General features: G+C 37.3%; 1 protein-coding gene across 1 annotated transcript in view; it reads left to right on the forward strand.

Annotated features, from left to right (window-relative positions):
- Positions 1 to 12311, forward strand: part of RAPGEF2 (Rap guanine nucleotide exchange factor (GEF) 2) — a 234476-nt gene that overhangs the window by 31097 nt on the left and 191068 nt on the right. The window contains exon 3 of the mRNA XM_006867928.1: positions 2975 to 3058. Within this exon, the coding sequence (XP_006867990.1) occupies positions 2975 to 3058 (84 nt within the window). The remainder of the gene's footprint in view (positions 1 to 2974; positions 3059 to 12311) is intronic.

Below are 12311 nucleotides of genomic sequence, written 5' to 3' on the forward strand. Positions count from 1 at the left end.
TGTGGAACACACCATCAATTACTCACATGCAAATTCAAACTGAAACTGAAGAAAATGAAAACAAGTCCATGAGAGCCAAAATATGACCTTGAATATATCCCACCTGAATTTAGAGATCATCTGAGGAACAGATTTGATACATAAAACACTAAAGACAGAATAGTTATGGGATGACATCAAGAACATCATACATGAAGAAAGCAAAGTCATTAAGAAGTCAGGAAAGAAGGAAAAGGTCAAAATGAATGTCAGAAGAGACACTGAAACTTGCTCTCCAGTGTAGGGGTGCTAAAGCAAATAGAAGAAATGAGGAGATCCAAGAGCTGAACAGAAAATATCAAAGATCAGCTCAAGAAGATAAAGCCACATATTATAACAAAATGTGCAATGATCTGGAATCAGAAAACCAATAAGGAAGAACATGCTCAGCATTTCTCAAGTTGGGGGAACTGAAGAAAAAATTCAAGCCTCAACTTTCATTATTGAAAGATTCTCTGGGCAAATTATTGAATGATTCAGAAAGCATCAAAAGAAGATGGAAGGAATACACAGAGTGTACCAAAAGGAAATGGTTAATGTTCAACTGTTTCAAGAGGTAGCATATGATCAATAGCCAATGATACTGAAGGAGGAGGTCCAAGGTGCGTTGAAGGAATTGGCAAAGAACAAGGCACCAGGAATTGAGGGAATAAAAATTGAATCTTTGAGGTTACCCTGTATTTTATTGATTCCCCCCTGCTTAAAACAGTCTGTCTTACCTTGAAATCTACTTGACTTCCTTGTCATTTGGTAGTCCTGTATCTACATTATTTTTTTGCTTTGTAGTTGACTTCATTATGCATTGTTAGCTCAGGTTCCGATTTTCAGTCTTGTAGGTTTGTTTTCCTTTGGTGGTTGTTGGTGGTTATGTGCCATGGAGTCGGTTCCAACTCATAGCAACCCTGTATAGTGTGTCTGAGGCTGTGAATCTTTATGTGAGCAGAAAGCCTCATCTTTCTCCTGCAGAGCTGCTAGTAGTTTCGAACTGCTGATCTTGAGGTCAGCAGCCCGACTCGTAACCACTACGCTACCAGAGTACCTTTGTTGTTGTTAATTGCCACTGAGTCGATTCTGACCCATAGTGACCCTGTATAGGGTTTCCGAGAAGCAGCTGGTGAGCTTGAACCATCAACCTTGCAGTTCCAACCAAACAGCTTTGCAGTCTGGCGCATTAACCCACAGCCCCATACCAGGACTCCATTAAATACTTGTATATCTGGATTGAGTTCTGGGTGTTGTTGTCATGTATGGTAATCTCAGGTTGTTGTCTGTGGTTGTTGGCTCTCAATCCAAAGAACCCCCATTAGTTTTTTTTTTTTTTTTTTGTATAGCTGGTCTGGTCATTACAAATTCCTTTAATTTCTGTTTATCTGGAAATGTCCAAATTTCATGGTTGTATTTGAGGGGTTCCTATGAGTCAGAACCCACTACATAAATGGCACTTAACAACAGCATCACTTATTATAAGAAGCCCTGAACGTTTAGCGTCAGGCTGCTAACTGAAAAGTAAGTAGTTCAAACCCACCAACTGCTCCTTGTGAGAAGGATGAGGCAGTCCGCTTCTGGAGTAATTTATCCTGGATAACCCTGTGGAGCAGTTCTTCTTTGACTTTGGGGGTCACTGTAAGTTAGAATAGACTCAATAGCAGTGTGTTTGGTTTGGGTTATCACTATTACAGTATAAATACCCGTTACACTCTAGATATTACCCTCTTGTTGTACCTGTATGTATATAATTGTTTATTGTAGTTTTTTGTTTTGTTTTAAATATTTGCACATGATTGAAAACAAACTGAATGCCCACCAGTAGGGGACTGCGTAAAGTCAATTTGTTGTTGTTACATGCCGTCCAATGGGTTCCAACTCAGATTGACCCTGTGGAGGTTTCTGAGGGGTAGCTGTTGGGTTTGAACTGCTGACTTTGTGGTTTGCAGTCTGGTTCTGATCCTACCCGGGGCCTAAGTCAAGTTAGGCATGGAAATGGATACTGGAAGAGTTATCACAAAGGAACAAACGGTTTGGAGAGTCTGATATCTTTTGTTTTTTTCTTTTCTTTTTAAAGGTAAGTTTAAGAATTTAGGTGAATAGAGTGGCTCCATGCTATAAACACTGGACTGCATACTACAAGGTCAGAGATCCAATCCCACCAGCTGTACCATGGAAGAAAGATGAGGCTTTCTGATCCCCCTAAAGATTTAAAAGTGTTGGAAACACTATACAGGGTTACTGTGAGTTGGAATTAACTCGACGGCACTTATCAGCAACAACAGCATAAGAATATATGCCCATTTTTGTGTGTATATATGTAACACAATTCTTAAAGGATATACAAGATGTGGTTGAGAAATACAGAAACTTGCTAGACGGTTGAGAATACTTTTCGCTGTGTACCACTTTATATTCTTTGATTTCTGAAGCAAGTAAAAGTATTTCCTGTTGAAAAACATTAAAATATAAAACCTGGAAATGGTATGTGCTGTAGGCCTAAGGAGCATTTAAAAAAAATTAAATATACTATTGAACATCTTTTGTTTGATTGGGAGAAAAAATGATTAAATGGGTTGCTCCTATCAAGGCCAGCAGTTCAAACTCATTCATCCCTTATCAGAAACCTTATACAGAATCACTATGAGTCAGAACCGATTTGATGGTACTTAGTGTGATGTTGTGGGTTAATGCGCTGGACTGCAAGGTCAGTTTGAACCACAAGGGCGGTAGTTCAAGCTCACCAGCCACTCCTATGCAATGTCTCTCTGAGTCGAAAGTGACTCAATGGGACTTAACAACAGCAGCAAATTTATTTGTATGTAATATTTTTGATATTTTATTTTTCTTCATGATTGTAAATATACATACATACTATGTTGCACTTTTTTTCTTTTATGTTTTTGTTGTAAACACTCATTTGACTTTATTATCATCTTTTCTTTTTCAGTCCTGATGACATTGGGACCTGCTGGTATATTCTTCTCTCTGGTTCAGTGTTCATTAAGGAATCCATGTTTCTTCCAAGAAGCAGGTATTGTATATAGCTTATTTAGAGAATTTGAGCTTTTTTCTTTTTAAATAGAATTCCTTGTGCTTCCTATTTCCTCTTTTGATATAAAGCAAGGGAGTACTTTGGAGTATTCATGCAGTAATCATTAAGAAATTACTATTTTATGTTGTTAGCATTGTTTTAATCGCTTTAACAAATGGCCAAGAATGAAAAACATGCTGATGACGTGTATATTTGTTACATGAACATGTCAGCTGTGTTTAAGACATGTTTGTTCAGATGGTTTAGGCTGGTTTATATAAAAGAAGGGTTAGCTGAAAGGCTGTGATATGTAGTCTCACTAGCTTATATGGAGAGGCAAAGAAAATTCATGAGACCACATGGGGTTAGAAATGGAAAGCCAGGAAGTGTTGTTGACTTTTAGGCCCCTGAGGACCATATAGTCTCTTGTTTTTGCATCTCTTTGTGAATTGGCCTCCTTCTTTCCTAGACCTTAATTTCTTTCACCCTGTGACTTTGGCTAGTGCATGGCTGACTTGATTTATGACCCATGTCCCTAATGTTTATACCGTTTGATGACAGTACCTGTGCGTTTTCAAATGTAATCTGAATAGCTCAGCTTGGGGCAGATGCATGCATCTGTTCCAATCAGCTGTGGCCAAAGAGAATTTTGGACTCATCTGTTATGTGCATGGCTGCTTATATTCAAGAGTTTCTGTGTATGGTGCAAAGAGTTAAAACATTTGACTACTAACCAATAAAAATACTTGGATATAGTCTTTCTTTAAATTTTTTTTATTGTGAATTAAATCTAGGTTTACAGAGTAGATGTTTTACATTCAGCAAATCACATATGTTACTTTATTACAATGTTTGCAATCCCTTCCATGCACCATCCGTTAACAGTATTTACATGTATTCACTTTATTGCATTCTTCCCTATGTCTCTTGCTACTTTCATCTTTCTTCTTCCAGTCTCCCTTTTGTTACATATTGCCTTCCCTGTTATATCCAAGTTAGCATGGAATCCTGCTGTGGCACTGTGACTTAATGCACTGGACTGCAGAGTCGTTTTGAACCACAAGGTCAGTAGTTCAGGCTTACCAGCTGCTCCTTAGAAACCCTATACAGGGTAGCTATGGGTTGGAATCAACTTGACATCACTTAACAACAACACTCTTCTAGTTTGTGAATAATACCTCCTTACCACCCATAACCATTATAGAATGTTTATCAAGAAAATTTTTTCTTAACTTGTAAACATTGTTCTCACACAATATTTGTCCTCTTGTGATTCACTCAACATAATGCCCTCCAAGTTTATCTATGCTGTGAGGTGTTTTGCAGATTCACAGTTACTCTTCAATCGTATGTAGTATTCCATGTTGTGTATGTATCAAAGTTTGTTTAGCCATTCTGTTGATGGGCATTTACAATGTGTCCATCTTTTTGCTATTCTGAATAGTGCTGCAGTGAACATTGTTCTTAAGTGCTATGGAGTTGTTTTCAACTCCTGCTGACCCTGAATTGGGTTTCCAAGGAACAACTGATGAGTTTGAACTGCTGGCTTTTTGAGGAAGCACCATACTGTTTTCACATAGTGGTCACACCATTTTAAAGTCCCATCAGCTGTATAGGAGGGTCCCAGTCTCTCCACACCTACCACACCCTATTCAGCATATGTTGTTTTCTGTTTTGTTTTACTTTTTTGTTTGTAAATTTAGCTATTAATAAAATGCTGGAGTAAGATGGTATCTAATTGTTGTTTAGATTTGCATCTCTGTAATGACTTATGATACGGAGCATTTTCTTCATATGCTTGTAGATCACCTGAATGTCTTTGGTGAAATGTCTGTTCATGTCCTCAGTCAATTTTTTAATGGGATTATCTATCTTCTTGTTGAGAAGTTGAAGTGTTCCATAAATTTTAGGGAGTAGTCTCTTGTGAGACGTCATTGCTAAACAATTTTTCCCCTAGTCTCTGGGTTCTCTTTTTACTCTTTTGGTGAAATCTTTTGATGGACACAGTGTCTGATTTCTAGGAGGTGTCAGTCATCTTTTTTTTCTTCTGTTTGTGTAGTTTCAGTTATGATTGATAGTGTGTTTGTGCCATGGATCAAAGGCCCTAAGTTTATCCCTAGTTTTTCATTGATCATCTTTATAGATCTAGGATTTACATTTAGGTCGTAAATCCATGTTGGCTTCATTTTTGTATATGGTGTGAGGTATGTTTCATTTTTCTGCAAAGGGATTTCCAAATTTACCAGTACGATTTGTTGAAGAGACTGTCTCTTCACAATTCGATGCATTTTGCCTCAGGGTTGAAGATCAACTAACTGTAGGTAGATGCATTTCCTTCTGGGTTCTCAATGTTGTTCCATTGATCTATGTGTGTTTGTTGCACCACTACCAGATTATTTTCACTACTAGTACTGTGTAGTAGGTGTTGAGCTCTAGAAATGAGAGGCTTCCTACTTTGTTCTTCTTTTTTGATAATGCTTTGCTTAACCAGGGTCTTGTTCCTTTCCATATAAAATTAGTGATTAGTTTTGCCATTTTTTTTTTTAAAGAATGAGGTTGGAATCTGGATTGGGATTGAACTATATCTGTATATTGCCTTGAGTAGTGTTGACATTTCACAATATTAAAAGTCTTTCTGTTCATGAGCCTGGTATATTCTTCCATTTCTGCAGGTTTCTTACAGTAGTGTTGTATAGTTTTCTTTGTATATGTCCTTTATTTCTCTGGTTAGATTTATTCCCAAGTATTTCAGTCTTTTGGATGACTGTTGTATTGCTTTACTGTTTTCCTATTCAGAGTTCTTCTTATTAGTGTAAAGGAATCAAACTGATTTTTGTATGTTGATCTTATACTCTGCCACTTTGCCACTATCAATTAGTTCTAGTAGTTTTCTGGCTGGGTCTTTAGGGTTTTCTATGTATAGGATCATATTATCTATAAATAGAGTTTTACTTCTTTGCCAGTTCGGATACCTTGGATTTCCTTTTTTTGATTTATGTTGTTGTTAAGTACCATTGAGTTAACTCTGACCAATACAGGATTTCTTACATAGGGTTTCCAAGAAACAGTTGGTGCGTTTGAACTGCCAACCTTTTGATTTGCAGTCCAGTGCTTATCCTACAGTCCACACTGGGAGCCCTTCTTGCTGTCTAGCTCTGGCTAATACTTCCAGCACAATATTGAATAGGAGTGATCATAAAGGGCATCCTTGTTTGGTTCCAGTTTGTAAGGGCTTCAGTTTCTCACTGTTGAGAGCGACCATTAGCTGTTGGTTCTGTATATATGTTGTTAATTATGTTGAGAAATTTCCCTTCTTATTTTGTTGAGTGTTTTTTAAAAATCAGGAATGAGTATTGGATTTTTGTCAAATTCCTTTTCTGCTTCAGTTGATATCATCATGTGATTTTTTTTCCCTCTTAGCTTTATTTATGTGGCGAATTACGTTGATTGTTTTTCAACATATCAGTCCCTGCACACCTGAAATGAATCCTACTTCATCATGATTTTTTTTTTTTTTTTTTGGTATATTGTTGGATTCTCTTGACTAGGATTGTTTTGAGAATTTTTGCATCTGTGTTCATGAGAGACACTGGTCTATAAATTTTTCTTTTTTTTTTTTTTTTTTAATTTCTGCTACAAAAAATAAAGTTTCTTAAAATCACACACACAAATATTCAGAGGATACGATGTACTTACTACATATCAATTCTGCTTCTTGACTACAGTTGCATATATAGTTAATACATGAAGAGTCCCTAAAAATCCCCCATTGAACTTCTCTAATCCTAAATCCCATATGTGTTTCCCTCCCACATCTGGAGTGGTCTTACAATATACATGCACATTCATTATGGCATTTATTTTCCCCAAAAAGCTGTTTTTAAGTCGTATATGTAACAAGTATGATCATCTTGGATTCAAGCACACAGTGTATTAGATGATATATATATTTTTAAACACTTTACTAGCAATATTTTATTCCACGCATATGACTTCCCTCATCTCTCTTACAATCCTAGTAATCTTGAAATGGAAACCATGTCAGGTAACTGAACTATAATTTTCTTTTTTCGTTATGTCTGCCTGGTTTTAGTATCAGAGTTATACTTCATACAATGATTTTGGTAGTTTTCCATCCTTTTCTATATTCTGGAATAGTTTGAGTAGAATTGTTGTTGGCTCCTTTTTGAATGTTTGGTAGAATTCACCAGTAATGCCATCTGGGCCTGGACTTTTTCAGTAGGGCGTTTTTTTACTAACGTGATCAATTTCTTCTCTTGTTATAGGCCTGCTCAAGTTCTACTTCAGTCTGTGTTAGTTTACATAGATTGTGTGTTTCTAGAAATTTGTCCATTTGTTGGTGTTCAGTTCTTCATAGTATTCTGTTACTATACTTCTAATTTATGTTGGTTCTGTTATTACATCACCCACATAATTTCTTATTTGTGTTATTTGTATCTTCTCCTTTTCTGCTATTAGATTTGCCATTAATTGGCAATCTTATTAATCTTTTGAAAGAACCAACTTCTTGTCTTATTGATTCTTTCTATTATTTATCTATTTCAGTTATTTCTGCTCTTTTATTATTTCTTTACTTTCCTGCTCTTTTTCTTATTGTTGGAGATGTTGGGGTAATATATTGATTTTGGTTCTTTCTTCTTTTTGGATATGTGTGTTTTTTGCTGTAAATTGCCCTCTTAGCTGTTTTCCAAAGATTTGTTGTGCTGTGTTTTCTTTCTCATTCAATTCTAGGAATTTCTTTATTTCTTTTATTACCCAGCAGCTTTTAAGTAAGGTGTTATTCAAACCCTACCCACCGCCCCTTTTTAAAAAAAATCTTCTTCTTGTTGCTTTCTAATTTGAAACATTGCGATCAGAGAAGGTGCTTTGTAGTATTTTGATGTTTTAAAATGTATTCAGGCTTGCTTTTGGCCTAACTAATGTTGTAGTTTAGAGAGTGTTCCATGTACACTGATAAAGAATGTATATTGTGCTGTTGCTGGGTTGAGTGCCCTGTATATGTGTATGAAGTCAAGTTGGTTGATTGTGTTTAATGCTTCTGTGTTTTTGTTGAGTTTCTTTCTAGTTCTGTTCTTCATCAAAAGTGGTTTATTAAATTCCCCTACTGTTATTATGGAATCCTGGTGTGACGCTGTGGGCTAATGACTGTAAAGTCATTTGAACCGCAAGGTTGGTGGTTCAAGCTCACCAGCTACTTCTTGGAAATCCTATACAGGGTCGCTATGGGTTAGAATTGACTTGACGGTACTTAACAACAACAGCTGTTATTATAGAATTGCATTATTGTAGAGTCTATTTCTTTCTCAAGTTGTATTAGAGTTTAATGTATGTAATTTGAGGATCTTTCATTGAGGGCATGGTTATGTTCTCTTATTCAGTTGACCCCTTAATTATTATATAATGCCTTTTCTTGTATCTTAAGCTTACTTTTGCTGTAAAGTCTGTTTTATCTGCGATTAAAATAGCCACTTCTCATTTTTTTATTGACATTAGTTAGATATATTTTTTCCCCTATTGATTTTTAGTCTGTTTCTCTTTTTGTGTGTCAGGATGTTCCTATGGTAGATAGCATATTGAAGAGTTCTGTTTTCTTTCCCATTCTGATGCTTTTTGTCTCTTGACTGGTGCATCGAATCTGCTGATATTCTGTATATTGATATTTATGAATTGATTGCTGTCATCTTGCTGTTTGTTTTATTGTGTTGCTGCTGCTTTCTTTTGTTCCACATAATTTTCTGTGCTGACTTCATTTTGTTTGTGGGTTTTCTTTTCATTTTCATTTCTGTTTATTTCTACCCAGTCTTCCTGATTTTCCTCTCCTTTATGTTGATGTGAAGGTGTATTAGTATTCTTTGTGGTTACCTTGTAATGTATTAATTTCTTTCCTCTTCATGGAGCTGATTTTACTGTTTGTTAAGATGATTGGGCCACTGGGGCCAGGGTGGCTTGTTAATGAGGAGTTCTGCTAGACTGATGCTGGTCTGGTAGCTCTACAGGTTCTATAGATATACAGGGAGCCCACCTGAATCCAGGCACCACTGTGGCACAGCTGTCTCCCGCCTCACAGTGACATAGCTCACCGCCATTAGGTCCCAAACTCTTAGGAGAGCAGGATCTGCACTGGGGGGGTGGATGAAGGTGGGGTCTAACCATGCTTCTGGTTACCAGGGCAGCATGAGGAAAAAGAAGAAATTGCATCCGTCCAATCGCCTGTGTGAATCTGCTCTTCCAGGCCAACTCTGTTGCGAAAGCTTCTCAATAAATTTCAGAATGGTTGTGCTGCGTCTGACCAGCCTTTCACCAATCACTGTTCGTCATTCAGAGTCCCTGCTCAGCCTCTATTCCCAGCCAGTCTTTAGTCTACTTTTCTAACCTTTCCTCTGAAATGTTCAGGGTTGCTGGGTTTTCATCTGTATCTGTTTCTTTTGGCCTCCCCTATCTTTATTGTAGAGGGTCCTGGCTACTCATCTGCCTAGTATGCCAGTGTCTTGCTGGAAGTCTCTCATGTATATTCTTGACAAATGATTTCTGAAAAGGCCAGGAACAGACTCTACTTTACATATATGAACAAATTTTTATTAAAACTTCAGTGTCAGTTAGACAGCAAGAGGTAACTTTACATTGTAGAGAAAGGTCGGTCTGGCTTTGGTGGTCATAATGGTAGTGAAAGTGGCAGAGACTCATTGCACCTAATTAAAAATAAGCAGTTGTGCAATTCCCTTGCCTTTTTGCCTGACTCCTTCCCACGATTAGATTGGCAAGCATTATTCTCTTTGGCAAATGGCCCTATGAGGAAGGAACGCTCTTGCCTATTATTTTTCTTTTTACAGTAGCAATACTCACAGTAAAGATAATAGCAAAAGCAAAACCAAATCTATTACCATTGAGCCAATTTTGACTCACAGCGACCCACTATCGGATTTCCTAGATTGTAAGTCTTGATAATAATAGACAGCCTCAACTTTCTCGCTTGAAGTGGAGTGTGATTTTGAACCACTGATCTTGTGGTTGGGTAAGAAGCCCATCACTTAACCCACTGCATCACCAGTGATCCTTGTAATGATAATAACATTGGTAATATTAGTACTAATAATAGAAGTAATAGTTGTAATACTGATGATAATAATAATAATAAAATGGTGATGGTATGGTAACTAAGAGTTTCATGTTGTTATTGTTAAGTACCTTCGAGTTGCTTCCAACTCATAGCGACCCTGTTTTGAGTTTCCGAGGCTTGTAAATCTTTATGGGGACCTTCATAGTGACTTTTATTCATCAGCCACCATCGAAAGAAATCCTTTAAACATATTGAGTCATTTAATTTGACAACAATCCTTTGAAGTAGGTAATATTATTATCTGCGACTTATGAATGAAGAAACTGGCATTATAATGTGCTAGACCTCCTACTAGAGTTCATTCAGAAAGCCTGAAGTGATCCTGGGCACTAGCTCCTATAATATGTCATGGATAGACACCGCAATTCTTTCTTTGCTTCAATCTCATAGTTAGGCTTACTCTTTCTACACTTGAAAGGAAGTTTAGACAAACAGTATGTATGTAAGCATAGATAAATTTAAAAAGTAATTATTCAAATGTAAAAATTAATTAAAAACCAAAACCAGTTGATGTTTGGATACATTAGAGTATACAGAAGCACTGTTCCAGAAAGAATTGATTGACCTTCTTATGATCAAGGACCAATGATACTGAAGGAAGAAGTCCAAACTTCATTAAAGGCATTGGCAAAAAGAAGCCTCCAGAAACTGACAGAATACCAATTTAAATATTTCAACAATCGGACAAAGTGCTGGAAGCACTAACTAGTCTGTGCTGCAGAGATTTGGAGGATATCTGCCTGGCCAACCAATTAGAAGAGATTCATATTTGTGCCCATTTCAAAGAAAGGTAACACAACAAAATTCAGAAATGATCAAACAATTCCATTAACATCACACACAAATAAAAATTTTGCTGAAAAGATTGAAAAGTGGTTGCAGTATTGGAGCAGCCAGAGGAACAGAAGATGCTTCTTCAAAGAAAGACCCGCAGGGGGAAGAAAATCCGCAGACTGTTTGACTATTACAAGAACAAACAAGCTGTTTGCCTGGGAGCCATCAAAGCAAGCCATCAAGGCCCTTCAAGACAAACTCTCTTCCAAGACTGAAACTCAAAGGGAACACACAAACAGGCTTATAAGTTCGCTGGTGAACACTGCTTTTGTCTACTTGTGAATGGAAATTGGGTAAAGGCAGTAATGAAGACATGGGCTGAGTTTGACCATTCCCATAGTCTCCTGTTGACCTTGAGAGAGAGAAGAGGAAGGACTGCTTGGTCCAAAGTTTGGGGGAGACTTGAGAACTCCTTAGCCCATGGACTCTAACTTAGCCACTAGAGCCTGGAGCTGAGAGTGAAGTATCCAGCTAATATGAAGTATGGGAGGCGCGCAAGGACACCCAAACTTTCAGATAATACTTATTTGACCTAGATTGGATGGCTTGATGATCAGAACTCAACTAGAGTTAAAGAAGCTTGATACAGGAAACAAATGTAAATTACTATAATTTAACCTTTGCTTATAGATGTAGTTGATCAAAATACCAATCGAGAGGGAAGGAGTCTTTACATGAAGGATCAAGCCTATCCCCTCAGTACACAGGGTTGATAAGGGACAAGCAACGTAGACATTGACTACCTAAAATGCAGGGTGGAGGGGGATGGGTTGAGTGCAAAAAGGCACAAAGTGGCTGACGTGCAATTTTGCAAGAGGGAGTTTAGTTTCAGAGCAAAGTGGGAAAGGTAGAATCCCCAATAAATAGTTTTTCATCTTGTCTAGTGGGGAAAGGAGATGGGGATAGGAATCTTTTGATTCATAGTGCCTAATTGTTGTCATGATTAATTGTGATTGTTACTACTGTAAAGGTAGAAGTTGTGTAACAAAAAGGGGGGAGTAGTTAATCTTACATTCCATGAACAGAGAACCCTTGGCCATCAAGAGGGAAGAGCATGAGTGGATCCTAAGCAGAGAAGCAGTGACACCAGAATTGGAGGCAGAGGTGATGATTTGGAGAGATAGAGCAGCTGAGGACTCTAGACTCATGGAAAGAGAAAGGTGTGTGTGCTGGCAGCCAGGAGGATGACTTGCAAAATGTGCCCTGTGCCCTTTGGTTGTTTAAATGATTATATAATCCTTCGTGTTGTTGTGTACATTAAAAAAAAAAAAAAAAAAAAAA

Source organism: Chrysochloris asiatica, unplaced genomic scaffold, assembly GCF_000296735.1.
Source record: "Chrysochloris asiatica unplaced genomic scaffold, ChrAsi1.0 scaffold00112, whole genome shotgun sequence".
Taxonomy (NCBI): domain Eukaryota; kingdom Metazoa; phylum Chordata; class Mammalia; order Afrosoricida; family Chrysochloridae; genus Chrysochloris; species Chrysochloris asiatica.